Source organism: Micromys minutus (assembly GCF_963924665.1).
Source record: "Micromys minutus genome assembly, chromosome: 1".
NCBI classification, from domain to species: domain Eukaryota; kingdom Metazoa; phylum Chordata; class Mammalia; order Rodentia; family Muridae; genus Micromys; species Micromys minutus.
Window position 1 is genome coordinate 244949096 of NC_137969.1, and position 21015 is coordinate 244970110.

The 21015-nt window shown below is 48.5% G+C and overlaps 1 protein-coding gene across 2 annotated transcripts in view; it reads left to right on the forward strand.

Moving 5' to 3' along the window:
* SLC24A4 (solute carrier family 24 member 4) overlaps window positions 1–21015 on the forward strand; it is a gene marked incomplete at both ends in the record, with an annotated part of 127549 nt that overhangs the window by 76044 nt on the left and 30490 nt on the right. For both annotated transcript variants that reach the window (XM_080940825.1, XM_080940826.1), the window contains 7 exons: window positions 4358–4434; window positions 9460–9534; window positions 12260–12344; window positions 13557–13660; window positions 14260–14334; window positions 17684–17709; window positions 19628–19681. In XM_080940825.1, coding sequence (XP_080796951.1) covers window positions 4358–4434; window positions 9460–9534; window positions 12260–12344; window positions 13557–13660; window positions 14260–14334; window positions 17684–17709; window positions 19628–19681 — 496 coding nt within the window. The remainder of the gene's footprint in view (window positions 1–4357; window positions 4435–9459; window positions 9535–12259; window positions 12345–13556; window positions 13661–14259; window positions 14335–17683; window positions 17710–19627; window positions 19682–21015) is intronic.

The window sequence follows — 21015 nt, forward strand, 5'->3', positions numbered from 1 at the left end:
CCACACTGCCCTTTGGGGCATCGACCATGCCCCAAATCCCTCCTCCGCAAGAGGATGTGACATGGACCCCAGCCAGATCAGCCACGCCCCAGGTCCCTCCTCCTCAGGTAGAGGTGACCACAGGTCACATAAGCTCCAGGCATAAGCAGGACTGCCCCTAAATATGAAGACAAGGTCTTCCTAAGCCCTCGGGCAAAGCCAATAGGAAGTACCAGTTGTCAGACTCCGAACCATTTCAAAAGCTATATATATGGGGGATTTGCTCAAGAGTAAATGTGTGTAAGAATTATTCCACCGCCGGAGAGCCTTTGTTTTAAGAGCTGTTATCACCAAAGTTTGGGAAGAGATTTTCTCTCCTGAAACTTTCTGCGCTGGAGCCTCTCGATGGCTCTGTTCAGCCTGGACTGGAGCCCTGTGGCAGTGGCAGAAACACAGGCAAGCCGGACCCAGCAGTGGAGGCGGCAGAGGTTGCTCTTATTTCTGACCAGAGATCTGTGTGGGACTTCTGGCCCGAGGTCTCACATCCTACTCCAAATTATTTAGCTCCAAAATAAAAGACACAGAGACCTTTATATTTGTATTAAGCTTTAGAACACTGGAGCTGGGCACAAGTCAACCCTTTTTGCTATTTTGTGTTTCTCCAAAAAGCTTGCCATGTTTCATTTGGGCTGTTTCTCCTCCGTCAGGCCAGCCCACATGGTCATGTGCATACAATCTACTCTACTCCATGGTGATCTCTTCTTCTCTTTCATTCCTCATGGTCCTCACCTGAGACCCCCAAGCCCAGGAACCTTCACTCTGCTCCATCTCTTCTGCCCAGCCCAGGATGTAGGCATCTTTACCAGTCAGAAATAACTTGAGGGGCAAGGTTTATATAGCATCATTTGGTGAATGTGAAGACCTCCTTATGGGAGGGGCAACCAGATCTTGGGAGCCAGTATTTAGCATTTGAATACATAGCAGCACCAGACCAACCCCCTCCAGCTAGGTTTCTACTTTCTCAGTAGATTTGGATGCAGCCATTGTGTTCCGGGAGGTTCAAGATACACTGAATATTATTGGGCAGTTCCCAGAGTCTGGGTCCACCGAGAAAGGGCTCTGAAAATATCCACTGAATGCATTTGTAAATTTTGTTGAGCAACACCATATAGCTTAACAGGAACAATGCTGGAAGAAAATCATAATGTAGGTTTCTGTGTATACAACAATGCTAAAGTGTATTATAGAGACTTCAAATGGCAATTTGTATGTGCTGAAGGAATTGTGGGTAATTACAGACCCAGGGCCCATAAGGTCTTCCCTTCTTCAATGCTCAGGAAGGTAGCTAGCAAGGGAGATCTCCCCAGATGTTTTAGGTTTTGCATATACTGCAGAGCAGAATGAGAAACAGGTAGATACTGCATGTGAGGATGCCTGAGTGTATCCAGGATCAGGAGTGATAGACAGGTCTTTCTGGGGCCAAGGTTCAAAGCAAAGGTTACCTTCTATCCTGCTGCTACCCTGGGTCCTTCTTCCTGAGCTCTGGAGGATGCTGGCATCATCCTACTTCCTTGAGCTCTACAGGGCCAGCAGATAAATCTCTCCTCGTCCTACACCTGCCACCAGGGATTTCTACAGCTTAAAGGCTTAGGTGTGACCTCAAAAGCCATGTGTGTGTCCTACTGATTCCTCCTCCCTAAGGTGGAGCTGACCAGTTGGGGGTGTGATGAGCCCTTTCAGACTTGCAAGCCTCTCATACTTGACCGTGGTCTGGGTGCTTCTCGTCCTAGTAAGCCAGAAAGAGAAGGTTTCCTCGGGCACCTAAGATGGCACTGCTCCTGAAGGCAGGTTCTCCTGTGGCCTGTGTAGTCCATGGCCTGCTGTCTCCATCTATGGTCCTGCTTTCTTCCCCACCCCCAAACTGGTTTGTTGTCTCTCTCATGGTCACAAACAAACAATGTACATCACCTGCAGCTGTGGGGATGGAATGTGCTGGTATGTGAACAATTGCTGGGGTTGCTATAACTCTTATACAGAGTCTGTTGGGATCATACTTGCAGGCAAGGTTCACACAAGCCCCTGAGATGTCCATCAGCTTGCTAAGGTCACACAGGACCTAAAAGAGAAAAGTGTGTCTGAAAACCTCAGCCCATCTGCTCTAAAGACAATGGATGCTAGAACACTTGGCATGTCTGCAGGCCAGAGTCATTCTTGGTGACGGTGTGAGGAGGAAAGGGATTGACATCAGCACTGTGACAGCTTCTGAGGTTCAGTCCTGCAGCAGGAAGTGGACTAGACTCAGCAAGTAGCTAACTGTGCGTGTGGCATGGCCTCTGCCCACAGAAGCCTCTGCTGCCCAAGCCGAGGAGTGCCATGCACTTCAGCAAGCTTGTGTTTTCATTGTCAGTTGTCACTGAAGAGGCAGAGGGCCCTACAGGTTAGGTGAGTCAGCCGCACAGCCCATGGTTAGGTGGATTAGTTCATTACTGTTGCTGTGATAAAGCATAATGACTAAAAGCAACTCACAGAAGAATGACAGGGCTCTGACCCCATCATGGTTAGGGAGACGTGGTGGCAGGCAAGCATGGTAGCGGGAACAGGAAGCTGACCGATCACATCCCACCAGCAAGCGTGAAGCCATGGGAGTGACCTAGCGGCGAGGCGGAGCTTTAAATACGAGAAGCCCAACCACCTTGACCTACTTCCTCCAGCAAGGCTGCGTCTCCCGAACCTTCCAGAACAGACCAACAAGACATTCCTCATTCAACACACCAAAGTGAATGAAACCTGAGGTCCTGGATTCAGAGCCTTGGGTTCTCTTACTCTCCTCTCTCGGGCTCATTCATGAACCCCTCTGCCCCCATGCCTCAGCATGTGAAATACTTTGGGTGGGCACTGAAAAAAAGGGGGACCATAGCCCCTGGGAGCTCTATGGGTCACCTACTGATTTGCTGCCAAAATTAAGACTATGGATGACATCCACTGTGCTCTGCGGCCTTCCGGTTTGCACTTAAGGGTGCAGGGAGAACAGCGGGACCGCATGCAAAGTCTGGTCCTGCTAGGGACAAAGCCATCTATATAACCCTCAGCCCCATTCTGGCTGGAAGACAGATGTCCTGTCTTCCACCTCAGGAAAGCAGAGATTAACTCTCATTCCCAGAGATGCCTCCAGGATTGTGTCGATTGTCGGCCTTCCTCATACTGGCTTGAGAATCAGGGAGTGTCTTGAAATCTTGCAGCAGAACCATCATCCAGGGATCTGGGCTGAAAAGTTCCAGACATTTCCACTTCTGCAAACAGAATCCTGGCCACAGGAATGTGGAGGCTCTCCCTCTGCAATCTCCCATCTCCAGGGAGCAGACTCAGGCCCTTGAAACAGTAGCTGCATTTCTATTAGAGAAGTTTGTTTAGAAAATGAAAATAGAGAGAAGAGAACGAAGATATTTTTCATTAAGTACTTCTTGCTACAAAGTATGAATGCTGTCTGGTTCCTGGACAGCTGACAGGTGACTATAATGTTGAAAAGTGAGATTTTATTACTTTAGTGTTTCAGACCATGGAAATTTCTGCCTGGCTCATCTATTGAGTGCCCACTGTGGACCATGTATTTTCCCAGATACCTGTGGGCTGGCAATGTGCCAGCGTCCCAGTAGCAGGAGATGATGCAGATTGTCCCCAATAATTCTGTCCTGTTGTTTATTCATTGGATTGTTGAAGTCTAGCCTACCACACATGGCCCATCTTGGATTCTTAAAGATGCAGAAGGGACCTGGGTGATGTGAATCCTAACCTTTTGGGAGCTTCCAGCTTAGCTGGTGTTATGGGAGCCATTAGGGATCTGGGAGGGTCTTGCTAGCATGTGTCTATGAAAGTGAGTATCTGTCAGTCATCCTAGGAGGCAAGGTGAGAAGGGACCATTCCTCCACTGTCTGTGGCATTCTGGGGCACAGGAGTTGGTTCAAGCTGATTGGGATGGCAGACTGGTACTCATGTTTTTGTGGGGGATAAATGTTTTCAGACTCGCTAGGCCTATTGTGCCACTGGCTGAAGAGCTCCTAAAGCTATTCTCCTTCTCATCCTACCAACAGTGTGTCTGTCTCCTAGATTACAACTGCCCCAGTGTGCGAAGTGTGTTATACCATTGTTCAAGAAACAAGACAAACCTAATCCCCAGCCACTTGTCAAATACTGAGACATCGGTGGCTAATCCCACAGCTTCCCCTAGAAGCACCAGGCTGCCCAGCACTGAGATCCAGCTCGCTTCCCCTCCCAGCCATTCTGAAGCTAATAGCCCCTGAGCTCCTTGGTGGACTGTTGGTCTCAGGCAGGTTTGCTGAAGACCACCACCTAACACCCTCTGTCTCCTCTTCTCTTCCAGCGATTCACGAGTTCCCTACAGACCTGTTCTCCAACAGTGAACGGCAGCATGGCGCTGTCCTGCTCCACATCCTTGGTGTAAGTGTCCTCAAGGGCTAGAAACCACTAACCTTCTGGCGTAGGAACCCCATCTGCATAGTATATAATCACCACAGAGCAGTGGTTTCAAGCTTCCTAATTCTGAGACCCTTTCCTACAAGTCCTCATGTGGTGGTGTCCCCAACCATAAAATAATCTCATTGCTACTTCATAGCTGTAATCTTGCTACTGTTATGACTTGTAGTGTAAATATCGGATATGTAGGGTATCTAATATGAGACCCCTGCGAATGGATCATTGGACCCCCAAAAGGGTTGCAACCCACAGGTTGAGAGCCACTGCCACACAGTGTCTGAGCCGTTATTCAATCCTTGCAATGACCTGGGTAGAGAATAGACACTGGAATGTTTTGCCCAACAAGAGGCTTTTCTGTAATGTCAAGTGGTTTACCCAGCATCACATAATGTTCCCAGTCCCAGCATAGGAATGTGGCTTTTTCTTGAGCCTCGTTTTTCTATTCTCATTAAATAGGGGCGGTGGCACCTGCATACACTTCAGGACTAGATGTCAGCAGCCACAGACATGATGTGGTACACAGGTCCTCGGTAATGTTTGCTGCCATGGTCCCTGTGACTGCTCTCTGACTCTCTTCGCCACACTCCTCACTCCCCTCGACATTCAGATGAGACACAGCATGTTCAGGGTGGTTGGCCTAGACAACTCGTCTCTGTGTTCAGACAGACCCTGATGGCAGACCGTTCAATAGCAATTTAGATGGGAATGAGGAATTCAAGACCAAAGTATAGATTGCTGTTCTTGGACAGACAAACCCTAGTCATGGCCAGATTTTACCTCCCTGCCTGTTTTTGCAAAGGTTTCTTCGTTTGTTTGAGGAAGCATCTTCTGTATCCAGACTGGCCTCAAACCTGCTGTGGGGCTCAGGATAACCCCCTCTTCCTCTCCTTCTTTCCCTCTCTCCCTTTCCTCCCTCCCTCCTCTCACTCTCTCTCTCTTTGTGTGTGTATTTCTGTCTGTGTCTGTCTGTCTGCCTGTCTGTCTGTCTGTCCACACACACACACACACACACACACACATACACACACACATACACATACATACACACACATGCACCCACACATACACACACATACAGACACACATACACACATGCATCCACGCACACACACATACATACATATACACACATACTCACACACATGTACCCACACATACACACACACACACACACACACACACACACACACACACACCACACCACACCACACCACACCACACCACTCCCAAGTGCTGAGATAAGAGGTGTACGCCACCTTGTACAGTCTATGTAATACTGAGAACCAAACCTTTGGCCTCATGTATGCTAGGCAAGCAGTTGACTAGAGGAGCTGTACCCCCACCCCTCCAATAAGTGAAGTCCTTTTTTAGAACACACCTACTCTGTTCATGGCTGTGCTCCCTCTGGCTGCTTCTGAGCATCAGTGGTGTGACAGAAAAGTTGCATCAGAGTACCTGGTCTATGGAGCCCAAAATTCTTTCTGGCCCTTGTGGGAACCAGTACAAGACTGTTGAATGGTTGCCAGGAAGCAACCTGGGTTGCTTTTCTGTTTCAGATCAGCCCAGGCAAATTTCCTCCTGCTCAGCAGTCTGGCTACCCAACACTGTCTGCTTACAAATTTAAATTCAGCCAACTGAGAGTCTTTTTCAAGAGGTAATTTAATGGAAGAGAAATCTGGAATTCTCTGGTGGAGAACAAGGACCAGGAGATGACAAAGGAGTAGTGTTTGGGTTGGAAGTAGAGTTTAGAGTGGGGATTGTAGGCAAATTTTGAACAGTGGGGCTGCATGTTATTTCTAGAATGGAGTTATTATCTTTCAGACATCTTGGCACCCACATTCCATCCCCTTTTAGAAAGAGATGTAAATTTGGCAGATTTTCCCCATGGTTCTGTGGCCCTGGCCCATAAGTAAAACCTTATGGTTGAACCTGAGAGTAAGTACCTCAGGAATTTTGCAAGACCCCTCGGAGTAGTAATTACTAAGCTAAAAGTGGAGGGCTGAACCCAGATTTTACAAATAAAGTTTTATTAGAACACACACACAAACACACATTGCAGGGCTGCTTTGGCTTTATAAGAGCAGAGTTGGTATATTGCAGAGACCATTTGACCTACAGAGTCTTAAAATATGACTTCTGTAGAGGAAGTTTATTGATGCCTTCCTCAAAGCAGGAAAGACTCACACATAAGAGCCAGTGAAGTTTTTTAGCCTCCCCTGACCCAAAGAATAGAAACTGTAATACCATTCAGTTTCTCTCCATTTTTCTCTCCAGTGTTCTGAGGTGTCATGAGAGAGAGGCCCTTTGACCTCATGGGTCACTTTGCCTGGGTCATAATGTTGGGAGGAATTGGTGGCAGTATTAGTCAGAATCCTGGGGTGCATAGTGAGGGGGTCCCGCAGTTGGCCTCTCCTTTAACGATGTGCCCACAGTTTCTTTTAGCTTATGGACAAAGACAATGAGTCACACCAGGGCAGTCACAGAACAGCCTCCCTTCACGTCATCTCAGTTCATATGGCGCCATGTGTTTGGGCTGACACAGTCTGGCCTTCTTTTCCATTTCCCATACAGGGCACCATGTCATGTCTTAGAATGTTCTCATCTCCTTTCAGGGGTTCTGTCTCTCCCTTCAACTTTACACCCTGCCCTTCCCACTCCTCCCCGCCTCTCCCTGTTGAGCTCACAGTTGCCTCAGAACCTTTGCATTTCTGGTTTTCTGGTAAACCTATAAAGGTTTCATTCAGCTGATTTCTTTGTCCCACACTGGGATTAAGTCTTAAAATGCAGACTCTTTCCTACACCCCATCTCTGCCATCTTCCACACCCTACTCCTGATGTCCACAGTAACACCTAGCGCATAGGATGAACTCAACAAAATCATGGTAGGTGTTTGTATAGACAGACAGAACCAGGAAAGATTCCTAGTAGAAGTCCTCCTCGAAACAACTGTCTACCCCTGCTTCATCATTAAGTAGAAATAGAAACGGAGGCCTGGAGACATGGTCCATTGAGAGTCATGAGATAGATGAGTGCCAGAGTCTGCACCTTGTGCTACAAACTTCCCTGCACACACGTGCAGGTGCCCAGTGGGCACTTAAAAATGAGCCTCAGGGATGAGCAGAGGTTTGACAGCAAGCAAACTATATTGATAATGTGGAAATGATGCTTTCTCTAAAGTTAAAGATGGGAAATGGGAGGTTATTGTTTTAAAATTGTAAATTATTGCTCCAAGGGCCTTCTCTCTTGGCCCTTACACTAGAACCAGCTTAGTTGTTTGTTTGTTTGTTTGTTTGGTTGGTTGGTTAGTTGGTTTTTTGGTTGTTTGATTAGTTGGTTAGTTGGTTGATTGGTTGGTTGGTTAGTTGGTTGGTTGCTTGCTTGTTTATGACAGGTTCTAGGAAGCAGAGTCCTCTTAAAGAAGAGGAGCCAGTCTGATATGTCAGTAATCTCAGTACTTTGGAGACAGAAATAAGAGGATCAGGAGGCCAAGGTCAGCCTTAACCACATTGTGAATCCAAAGTTATCCTGTACTACATGAACTCCTGTCTCAAAATTTAAACCAACATAAACAAAAAAAGAGAAAGTGGCTGAGGTCACATTTGGAACTCTACATGCCTCTGGCCAACAAAGCAGGAAGGGGAAGGGCACACATTCCAGAGAGTTCTCCAGCAGATGTCCTGACTCAGCTCAGTTAGGAAAGACACTCCTTCCCTGCCTCCATGGACACAGTGTCAGATCCTGAGGCTCAGGGCTCAGTCCTAAGACTGTTCCTGCTGTCTGTGAAGCAGCCCCAGGCAGTGTCCCATGATTTGGATTACTGGCTGAAACAGTGCCCAGAGCACAAGTAGATGTGTGCTATAAGGAGTGACTGGGTGGGTGGAAGAGATGCCCAGAGCAAGGTATCAGGAAAGAGTGGGGTCCCCATCCTTTCTGGGCTTACAGAAGTACTGCTCACCAGATCAGCCCTCAGTGCCTCTGGACTTCTTGAACTCCTCAGATGTTTGCCATGCCCTTCTGATCATGCCTGGGACTTTCCAGTGACCAGTGCCACCCTGTCTGGGGCTACCAACTCCCCACAATCTCATTAACATACATGAAACACTGTAATACTATAGAGATCCTATGTGCTTTTAAGATGTGTGTGCCAGGGACCGGGGTCAGAGACCCCCATCTCTCTCCTCATTCCCCTCCCTTTCTCCTTTCATGTGTTTGTATAGTCTCTCTGTCTCTCTGTCTCTCTCTCTCTCTCTCTCTCTCTCTCTCTCTCTCTCTCTCTCTCTCTCTCTCCTCTTCCCCCTTCCCCCTCTCCACACATATGTGTTTATGTGTGCATGTACTCGTGTGCACATACATGCTTGTGGACAGAGTTCTATAGCCAGTGTTCTCCTCAATTGTATTTTCCCTTTATTTTTGAGACAGCATCTCTTACCGAACCTGGGATTACTAAGTCATCCAGACAGGTTGTTCAGCAAGCTCCTAGGCTTTTCCTGTCTCCACCTCCCCAGAGCTGAGGCTACAGGAATGTGCCCCTTGCACCCACTTTTTACATAGGTGCTGGGGATCTGAGCCCAGGTCCTTGTGTTTATACAGCAGGGACTTTGCCAACTGATGAATCTTCCCCAGCTCCCCTCTCTTAGTCTTTGGAATGCAGTCTTGCTATGTAGCCAAGGCTGGCCTGGAACTTGAGATCTTCCTACGTTAGCTTTCTGAGGGCTAAGACTGCAGGCATGTGCCACCCTGCCCAGCTCCAAATCTGTATTTCTTACTCTGCAGCAGTGCTGAGAGCAAGCACAGACCCAGTACAGCATTCTATTTCCTGTCTCCAGGCCTCAGTTTCCCTTATCTGCCAGCGAGGATCTGTTGCTGGAGCTTTCCAGTGTGTGCATTCACTTGTGCTTCTGTCCTCAGCCTGGTGTGGGCATAAGGGACCGTCACTAAAACCGGATGGGTGTAAGGGACCCGTCACTAAAACCTGATCTCTGTCCACAGGCTCTCTATATGTTCTACGCTCTGGCCATCGTGTGTGATGACTTCTTTGTCCCATCCCTAGAGAAGATCTGTGAGGTATGTGGCAAGAACCCGGAACCCTCCACAAAGCCCAGGGTGCCTAGGGGAGTGTGCCAATATAAATGACAAGGACGAGAAGGCTGGATGGGACAGGAAGCACTCTGGTGGAGAAGACCCTCACACAGCCAACCTCGAGTCTGCTCCATAGCCAACACCTCACTCCGACAACACCAAATCACATCAATGTCAGTGATGACATCCTGTCCCCAAGCTCGGCAGAAGCCGAGGTCCATGTGAAGTCACCCTCCAGGCCATGCGGTGTGAGACAAATCTGACCAGCAAGGGAGCAGGCGAGCCTGTGACTGTGCTCAGAGATTTGCCAAAACCCCAGGTGGCAACCATTCAGGAGACCTGTGTTCCCCAAGCGCTCCCCTAGGCGGACACTAGCCGTGGTGACAGGACTCCTCTCTGCCTCACACCTAAACCCTGCTCCCCCTTTAGCTGATCTTTTCATTCATTTTCCCCTTTCCATATGCAAGACCCCGGGCTCCCTCTGTGCTCTGCCTTACTCAGAGTTTCTAATCAAGTGGGGGCAGGGCTTGTTTGCAGCGCTTACCAAGTACAGCCCCTTGGGGATTTGCCACCCCTTGCCCTGGGAAGTCACCCAGCTCTTTGAGGCCATGTTGTCATGGTGAGGACAAGTGGCTCTTGAGGACAGGTGCCTGCCTTCCATTCAACTTGTTTCTGGACACAACATAGTAAGGAGGGACTGTCTTAGAACTGTCTCCCAAACCGTGAGCTGGCAGGCTCCCAGCCTTCCTAGCCCCTGACTTTCCTTCTGTTCGCCTTGCATCCCCTCAGATGGAGCCCAGCGGGTTACTACAGAGGATTCTATCCCAGGACCCCTAGAGTGGAGGCTGGGGGACAGTGGTTCCTGCAAGGGTGCTGTGGCTGCCTCTGCATTCTGGAAGCTGTCCCCACCTAGGAAAACACAGCCATAGGTCCTACCTAACTTGTGTGAGTTAGATCTTTGCCTCTCTAACAAGACACCTGACACAATAAGTTAAGGAAGAAAATACTTATTTAGGCTCATGATTTCAGGGGTTTAAGTCCACAATCGGTTAGTTCCATTGTTTCTAGGTTGAGTGGGGCAGACAACATTGTGGGAGGATGTGGTAGAACAAAGCTAACCCTTTATGGTGGCCAGAAGTAGAGACTGAGAGAGGCGGATATTGAAGATAAATTACCACCCCAAGGACACACTTCCCGGTGACCCGCTGTTTTCTCTAGGTCCCACCTCCAAAAGTTTCCAGTGCCTTTAGAAAATACCATCAAAACTATGACTGCGTCAGTGACTTCATTCACTGATGAGGCCAGAGTCCACTGGATTCAGTCACTTCCTGAAACCCATCTCTGAACACTGGAACTGGGAATCAAGCTTTTAGCCCGAGAGCCTTGTGGGAGACAACCTTGTATCACACTAATGTATACTGAGCACACTTCCAGGCCCCTCCTAGGCTGATAATTTGGGAAAATCATAAAAATAGAGCTGGGGTCCCTTTGCCCCCTGGGATTGATTGAAAGATACCCAATGAAAGTGGGCGGGTGTGGCAAGCACTGAGTGTGCAGGAGGTTGCCTGTGGCCGTGAGGACAGAACGTGAGGTAAGTAAGGGTAGGCACAGGTCTTAGTCTTTCTTTAAGGGCCTTAGATGTCAAGGAAGCTAAAGGGCAGAATGTCACTGTTGGAGAGAGGCAGAGGAAGGCTTCCTGGAGGGGATGACATTTGTGCAGGCTGGAGAAATGGGAACCACTTTCAGCAAGCAGAGGGAAAGGGGTTTTAGGAAGAATGGTGCAGACCAAGGCCAAGAGGTGACAGGACAGCAGGCAGCATGGCCTCAGTCCTGTAGAAGGTGGCTGCAGTGTCAGGTGGACATCTGATCCCTCTATAGAGCCTTCTCTTTGGCACCATTGAGAAGGGAGCTCTGACCCCTTGGGGAGTAGTGCTGTGTCCCTAGCCTGTATGGAGCCCAGAGCTCTGAGCCTTCTGTAGCTAACTGACCAGTGGGAAGAAGATGCTGGCTCAAATTTCCAGCAGAGCTCCAGAGTCCCGGCTGCCTAGGGGCTACCTAGGTTTTCTGTCTTCCATTTTGGATCAGATAATGGGCCTCTAAGGCTGGAACATGACCTTGCCTAGCATGAGGGCCTCATACAGAAAATTCCTAGCCTTGTCTCATGCTGCTCGATCCTGGGGACAAGCCCCAAGAAACATCCAGAATATGGGAACCAGAAAATGTCTTGGAACTAAGATCCCACAGCCACAGGACAGCTTCTAGACCACTGCCTACTCCAATCTGCCCTAGGTTCTAGGGACCCACCCACAGGTGGCATATGCCAGCTCTGTCTTCATGGTTCAGAGGCAAAAGTGAGCATGTGGACTGCAAGGCCTCTGTGAATCTCAGACTCTATTTTCATAAGGGTAGAGCAGGAGCTTCTGAGATGGTATGGCTGGCTCTGGGAATGCAGGGAAGGCTTTCCCAAGGGTCATAGACAGCACTCTAGGAGCATAGGGTAAATGAAGAGAAAGCAGATGGGTTAGGAGGGAAAGGGGGAGTCGAAGCCTGGAGGAGGGTATGGGGTGTGTGCTTTGGGAGGAGACAGACGCTCTGGCTATGGAGCTGGGCTCAGATCAGCGCTGTGCCACCAAGATCTGTCCGCCTGCCTAGTGGCTGTGTCCACCTCACCCTTGTCACAGCCCAGTTACCTGTGTTCTCTTTGTTTCAGAAACTCCATCTGAGTGAAGATGTGGCAGGTGCCACCTTCATGGCAGCAGGAAGCTCAACACCAGAGCTGTTTGCTTCTGTCATTGGTAAGGACATCTGGTGTTGCGGTAAATATTAAAAGGAATCTGCTGCTACCAGTCCTGCTCCAGTGTGAAGCCCTGTGCCTGGGCTCTTTCTCTACCATGAGGTCCCCACACCGTCCTCTCTCAGCTGCCTCTCTTTTAGTCTGGAACTTTGGCTACCTGTTCCCGCATGGGGCCACAGGCCACCACACTGAAACCCTGCTGCTCTTCTACCAGCCAAGAACTTAGCTCACATTCTCCATAGCCTGGTAAAAACATGACTCGCATCCATTAACTTATCAAACAGGTTTATATGTTAAATTCTCAATCCACAAACCCTCCACCCAATAAGCTTACAAGCAGTGTACAAAGATACAAACTGCCCGTCCAGAAAAGTTAGACCCATAAAACCCCTTAGAAATGATCATGACAACCTCATCAAGCTAGAGATGTGCCAAGAGAAACATTCACATCTGCTTCCATCTCCTCTGTCCATTTCTGCCTACAGCCTGGCCTCTCTCTCTGCTCCTCCAGCCTCTCTCCCAGCCTACCTCTCCACTGTCCAATCATGTATCACCTTAACATAAACCTACAATCTGGCAGCTGGGACACTGTGCAGAGAGAAAGAGACAGAGAGGCAGAGGGAAAGAGGGCGAGCCAGGCATTGCATTGGGGCATTTACCAGCTCTGGGCCTCAGTTTCCTCACTTATAAACCCAAGGGGTCAGAGGGGCAGGAAGTAGATTTATGGTTTCTTAGAACGTGGGGTCCTACTAGGTACTGGGCTTCTTAAGTGATGAAAATGTTCAAAAATTAGATTATGGCTTTGATTGTATAATTTAGCAGATCTGCCAAACTACTGCATCATTAGACATGTGAATTGTGTCTCAATAAAGTCATTCAAATGCATAGGTTCTGGCCACTGAGGTGGCTAAACCCAGTAAAAGTGCTTGTTGTGAAATCCTGAAGATTTGAGTTTGATCTCTTCAACCCAGGGAGAAAACCCACTGCTGAAAGTTGTCCTATGACTGGTGCCATCACACACACACACACACACACACACACACACACACACACATGCATACACACAAATCATCATACACACATGCACTCACCATACTGATGATGATGGTGGTGGTGATGATGAAGAAACATTTAATTTGATAAGTGCATGAAACGAATGTTTCCCAGGGCTCTACTCTGTTTAGCTCCAGCATCAATCTCTTTCTTATTCCAGGTGTGTTCATCACCCATGGAGATGTCGGTGTTGGGACGATTGTGGGCTCTGCTGTGTTCAACATCCTGTGTATCATTGGAGTGTGTGGACTCTTTGCTGGGCAGGTCAGTGGATTGTTTTTCTCTGCCTGTCTGACCAGTATCCTGTAGGATGGGAGTGAGCATCTCCAGAGATGGTTGGGGTGAGAATGGCAACACCCTAACGAAGCTGGTCATGCCACTCTTTATGGCTTTGAGAATATCTACCTTGTCCTCTGGACCCGTGTCCTCCCCTATGAAGTAGCCATGATACTCTTTCTTGTCCATCAGTGTGAAAGCCTGGGAGGCTGGAGTCATGTTGGTGGGCCTGGCCAGTTTTTGGGTGAGCATTCATTCAGAGTCTCAGGCTTGCCTTACAGAAGATAATAGCCAGGACCTACCTTGCTCGGGATGACAGAGGTAGGCAGCTGATGGGACATGGTGATGCTTCTGGTTTCTACCTTAATGGGCAGCTCTTATATGAAATGAGCCTGGCCATCACTGCAGAGGAGTAGGCCAGTTTCTGGTTTCCCCATCCCTGAGAACTTTGCTGAGTTCTGTTCTCTTCACCAACTGTAGCCAAGAGCTAGAGGTAGCCAGGGAGGCACCCTGACGTCTGTCCTTCTGCTCTCTGAGCAGCTTTCAGGCAATAGCAGCTGATGACTTACTTCTCTCTGACATGGCAGGTTGTCCGGTTGACCTGGTGGGCTGTGTGCCGTGACTCTGTGTACTACACGCTCTCTGTCGTCGTACTCATTGCGGTGAGTCACCCCTCACACCCAAGTGCTGGGTGGGCAGGGCCCTGTGAGGGCATGGGTGCCTGCCTGTCTGTCCTTGACCCTAGGACCAGAGAGGTCACAGTACTAACAGTGGAATGTACCATCTTTCCATGTTCACACTGGCCCCTCACACCTCTACCCATGCTGTGCCCTTTCTAAAGACCTCATTCTTGGTCTCTCACAATGGGGCTAAATCCAGGATCATTTTAATGATTAGATAAAACAAAACACATGGGGGAGGTTCAAACATGTACTCATCTGAGGTCCTTCCAAGCCTACATTGAGACCCACCCACTCATCGAGGCAGAGCCATTCTGAGGAAGCAGGTTTCAAGCTGGAAAATACACCTAGATGCTGAGAGACTGTGGCTTGAGAAGCATAATCATGACCAAGCTGGGCAACTTGGGGCGACCATTATCTCAAAATGAAAAATATAAAAACGTGCAGGTGCAACTCAGTGGTCAGATGCTAGTAGGCTAGCAGGTGCAGCTCAGTGATCAGGTGCTAGGCTAGCAGGTGCAGCTCAGTGATCAGGTGCTAGGCTAGCAGGTGCAGCTCAGTGGTCAGGTGCTAGGCTAGCAGGTGCAAGAGGGGACCTATATTCAATACCACAAAGTAAGTACAAGTAGCATGTTTCTGGGTTCCCTGTCCTGCACAGCAGGAGGGGGCCAGTTCAAAGCTATCAACCCCCAAGGTCTGGGGCGGGGATCATGGCCCATACAGTGAAGCACTGTATGGTGAGTGCCACCACTAGGGGAGCAGTTTTGATCCTTATACTAGTGCATAAGGGCCTGTAGCATACTGGATTCCAAGGAAATGTGTCACAGTTTTCTATCTTTCCCCACCCAGGGGTATGACTGCCCTTCCACCCACAGTCAAGGGGCAGAGGTATCGCAAGAGGAACATTAGTCCCAGGCCAGTTTTAGCTATTGTAGTGAGATGGTGTCTAGAAGAAAAAAAAAACAAAAAAACAAAAAACGAAACAGCATAAGACAGCAAACATTGACCCTTGGAGGGATACATCGGAGATGGCTGAACTAGGAAGAGAAAGGTCTCAGGACACACAGAGTCAGGTGAGCATCCTCTTAAGGAATAGCTATGACTGTCATCTGACCTCCAGGCCTGGTAAGCCACCAAGCCACAGTTGTGGCTTGCAAGGCCCCTGCCCTCACAACAAAGATGAGGAGGTGAGAAGGTCAGGTTAGGAAAGGCTGTGACCTCTACCTTGGAAATGACCAAGGGCAAATCAGCAGGTCCCCCACACCGTTCAGGAGAGTAGGTATCTGTGGGGTTTCTGAGGGCAGCTCAGAAAATAACATCATGAGGAGAAACAAGATACCTATGTGACATTTCAAAAAAAAAAAAAAAAAAAAAAAAAAAAAAAACCCACAGCACCCTAAATATGGGCAGCAAAGACAACTCATCAAAGACTGACGCTCTCTTGGTAATGACTTTGGCAGAAAGTCACTGGGACAGCTAATGGTCTCATCCATTGCCTGCTCAGAAGCTCTCTCAGCCCTCTACTGTACATGCAGACTGGTGCCAGTGTTTGGGGCTTAACCACAGGGGTGGGGCTCCTCCCCCAACTGTGATGTCATTTCCCAGAGAGTGAATGATTCCTTACAGGCCTCCAAATGACCAAGGAACATTCTTCAGTTTTCAGAAGGGTAAACTTCCCTGGTGGTGAATTAAATGTTCACATTAAACACTTGGATTTGTTCGATAAGAGTTAAAGTCAAGGTCACTGTTTTTCGGTTGCCTGCATATTTGTTATAACATACTTGTTACATATTTTATATTTCTGTTAGGTGCTATATACTTTTCACCCTGAGTGTGAGGAAACTTCACAGTGTAAAGCTGTCTTGATGTCTTCTCCTCACATCCCCACTGCCATTGCCTGTAAATGCCAGTAGCCCTCCTTTGGGCTCTATAAGCTAAAACTGCCCCTGGAGAAGCCTCTCGGATTTTCCCTCTTCCTCTGTTGAGTGGCTTCCCTCAGAGCCTTGGGCCCAAAAGGCTCTCATTGATGCCTGCCTTCCTAAAGCAGAGTTTGTGTACAGCCCCTATGCCAGACAGTAGAACCAAGCCCAGACAATAGCTTCCCCTCCCCTTCTGGTACCATATAGAGGGACCCTTTGTTTCCATGGTCAGGTTGGTGGGAGCGGCCCTCATATCTCCTACACTGGGCCATAAAATCTACCCCTTCCCTTGACCACAGAGCATCTTTCTTTTGTGTCTGGTCCCAAAGATGCTGGATGTGAGGCATGTAATTTGAGTTATGTAGAAAAAAAAAAAAAGAACCAATAAGAGACAGATAGAGGAAGTGATGGGTAGATAGAAAGATGGATAGATGGGTGGATGGAGAGATAGATGGACAGATGGATGGATGAATGGGTGGGTGGAGATGGCTAGATGGATTGACAAAGGAAGAGGAGATGAGTGGCTGAGTGGAGATTTATTGGGGAATGGCTCAAGTGATCTTCGATCACACCACCTGCAAGCTGGAGCCCCAGGGAACTCAGTAACATACATCGCCCATTGCTAGGCTGAAGCCTTGAGAAACCATGGCACCACTGCCATAAGGTGTAGAGTTAAAGGCTGGAGAACCTGGAAGGAGAAGGGATGGGGTCGTATTTACCATTCGGTGCCCTTTCTGTTGAGTCTTCTGCTAATTTGGTGGTGCCCACTCATCATGGGTAAGGGTGGATCTTCCTTTCAAAGTCTACAAGTTCAAGTGAACAGCCTCACAGACACACCAGCAACAATATTCTACAAACTATCTAGGTGCCCCTTAATCTGGGTAGGTCGACACTTAAGATGACCTATGTGTTGAATTGTACCACTGTCCCTCGATCCCTTACCTCCCCTCCCCACGCTGTGTTCATTCATACAGCTGGACCCTCCACCTTGGAATCCCAAAGTGGGGTTCTCTCTAGCCCTATACCACACACGTGTGACATACACATAAAGACAGGTGTATAGGGTGGGACAGGCGTGTAGCTGCATCTTTGCTGACTGCATTCTCTTGGATTTTAGCAACTCTGTTCTAGCAATAGGGGAATCTCCTGCCAGGTCTGCCCCAGCAACTACCTGATCTATATTAGAACACGGGCCACCTCTCTTGGGATGATCACACTGAGGCAGCGGGCAGGAGGCACATGTGTTAACAGCTCAACTGCCCTAGGTTCCCAGTGATGGAAGGTGAGCTTCCGCCGCTGAGAAACTGGGAAATGCAAAGATCAAAGCCTGTGTGTGTTAGATCCAGGGGGCTTGGAGTCCGCACTCTTCTTCCCTCGTAATAAGCGTATCCTCTGTTTCCTTTGCTTTCCAGTTCATATACGATGAGGAAATTGTGTGGTGAGTCTTGAATGTTTTTTGTTGTTAATTGACAGTGTCTGTGCATGTTGGGTTGCTGAATCATTTTCAGATTTTTGTTAGCAAACATAGATTTGCCAGCTTATGGACACGACAGGGCTATCATCCTAAGGAACTTTGCCTTTGTCCTATTAGAGTGACAGTTGTGTTCCCCCAAGGTTTCTGCCCCATCTGCTATCAAGACATACATCAAACCAAACCCCTGAGGGCAATCAGCCTTTACACAGAGCTAAGCAAGAGTGAGAGCCAGCCTGGCCATGGGTCTGTGTCTGAGATGGAGAGGTAACAGGTGTCCTGGCAAAGCAGTGAGTGAGGGATAGGGTCTCAGATGCCACAGAGACAAAGATATACCATGTAGAACACATCAGAACCCTCCCCCATGACCTACAGAGAAATCAGGCTCAAAAGACTTAAAGATCTGACTGTAAAAATCACGGAGCTGATAAATGTCTGCCTCAAGCAGTGAGGACCTGAGTTCAAATTCTCAGCACCCACACAAAAGGCAGGTATGGTGGTACGCCTCTTCATCCCAGCACTGGGGAACTGGGGAGGCAGAGACAAAAGGATCCCTAGGGGCTCTCTGCCATCGATGAGCTCCAATCTCAGTAAAAGACCTGTCTTAAAAATTAAAGTGGGACTGGAAAGATGGTTCAGCGGGTAAGAGCACTGACTGCTCTTCCCAAAGTCTTGAGTTCAATTCCCAGCAACCACATGGTAGCTCACAACCATCTGTAATGGGATCTGATGCCCTCATGTGGTGTGTCGGAGGACAGCTACAGTGTACTCATACATGAAATTAATTAATTAATTAGTTAATTAATTAATTAAGGTGAGTAACTGAGGAAACCACCCAGTACCTACCTCTGACCTCATATCACATACATGTGGATGGGTATTTGTATGTACATAGGCACATGTGCATATACATAGACCACATATATACACATCAAAACCAGGAAAAGCTTTAAAATAATTTCATAAGAGAATCCAAGGACTGATCTCTGTGATGCTGAATAGGAACTGAGTTCCTTACTTAAGATTCATGAAGTACGAGCTTCTGAGGAACAAGTGGTTAATTCTTCCATCCTTCCTTGTGGGTGTGTTGGCATCTTGGTTCATATGCTGTATGGTTGCCTGGTGACTGGAATGGTCCCGAATCTGCATCCTGAAGGTGACAACTTCTGAGAATACACTATATGACTGCCGAAAAGCAATTGCTTCACAGGAGTGGCTTAACGCCCGCTACCCAGAGAATCCTGGTTAAAGTCCACTCCTGGCCTCATTTCCTTCAGCTGTGGATGGGTTGGGATGGTGGGACTGAGACGATCTGTAGATCCATTTCTGGCCCATGAATTGCACGTTAGCAAGAAGGGCTCCCAGAATGACTGGCCATGCCCAGCACACAGAGTCTTTAGCTCATCTTAAGAGAAGCAACAAAAACTGTGTGGCTTCTCAAGTTTGCCATCACAGGTACAACCCCACTTTCCATACACTTAACTTGTGGTCCTGGGCTGTGCCATCACGAAGCCCCTTGCCCAGGAGTTGGGCCTCCCTGCCTGCTCTCATAGCCTCTCAGGACCCTAACCAGACGCTTGAATGGGTCTAGGTTTTCTTGGGGCACAGGTCACAGAAGTTTCCATGTAGGGGTGATAGCTGGGGGTGTGGCTCTCCTGATTCCTGTAAACCCCTGTAACTGAAAAGATCCAGATTCAGCCTTCTCTGTTACCAAGAAGACTCTCAGTGATAGAGCAGCCATATGCTGGGGTGTCCCACCTGAACCCCAGAGATGGGAAAGCGAGGATATCCCACCTTACCAGTAACCTTGACCACACAGCCCCAGCCTCCTGTGCTCTAACCACATTCTCTCTCCCTCCCCTCCCATCTCTCCCTCTCTCTCTAGGTGGGAAGGCCTAGTGCTCATCATCTTATACGTGTTTTATATTCTCATCATGAAGTAAGTGGCCTCTCCCTTTCTTTGAGACCTGGAGGTCCCCTTCCCTCCATACCCTACTCAAGCTTTTGGCCAGCACAGGGAATATCATCCATTCGTCTTCCTGTTCCTTTGGGGCAGCCTTCCTTCTCTATGAACACCATTCAGGGCCATCCAGAGTGCAGCCCCGGCTCAGACACTGGTGTTGTCCGTCCTCAGGTTAGGGGACAATGCTGGATGGCTTATATAGGGCAGTTAGATACTACTCTTCCAAAATGATACTCCAGCAACTCCCCTACCCCAAGGTAATCACTCTTCTGGTGTCTCAATAAGTCTAGTAACTCAATACTAGTCTCAAAAAGCTCAGGAGCTTAAACCCTGCTCCAGGCTTAATAAATGTCACTTGTCAGGACCACTGCTTATCCCAGCAACAGGACCTCACTCGTAACCCTGGGGGTATAAGCCCTGTGTTCTGGGTTGGGAAACCCTGCGCTGCTTGGGAAGCTGCCTGGGTCTAAACCACCTTAAGGCTGCTCATGAGGAAGATTAGACAGTTGTGAAGATGAGGTTCTAATACATGCATCAACAGAGATGAACCTTTAAAAGCTCACCAGATAGAAGCAGCCATTCCCAAAAGACCAAATAACATCGGAGTCAGCGCTCACATGGCATCTAAGAAGTCAAGTTCGTGGAGACACGTAGATTAGAGGTCAGAGAGGCTGCGGTGATGTGGTTGCATGCGTGGGTACAGCCTTGCTGTGGGGATGATGGAAACACTGGGAAATACTAATGGTGGGTGTGTAATAATAAATATCACCTTCACCAAGGCTTCTCTCCTCTCCTGGAATTAGCATGAAAGACCGCTCCATGGGTGTTATGAGGGACCTCGCCTTTATATAAAACATAATATTACATAAACATTTCACAAAGTGGGGGATTAAAGCGTCCAACGAGAGAATTCACCAGTGACTGCCTCCTTTCTTGGCGAACAGCCCGCAGAGAGACTTAGAGATGGAGAAGTCACTCTCTTCTCTCAGGGGACAGCTGAGCTGGCCAGGGGTTATGTGGAAAGTAGAAGGTCACTAAGCAGCCCACTTGAGAACAGTTGCTTCCCGGGGAGGGAGAAAGCATGGTGGTGGGGTCACCTTTGAGCCTGCCCTGTAGACTGAGCTGAATTGTCTTTATTAGGATAAGCTTGTGTGGAGCATCAAATGCATTGGCTGCAAGGCCTCTGACACCCCCAGGAGGACACTCATAGCTCAGTAGTAGAAGCAGGTGCCCCAGACTATACAGGAGCCCAGTATTCTTGCCAAGAAACCCCTTAAGCTCAGTTGGAGAGCCTCCCTGACTATCCTCCG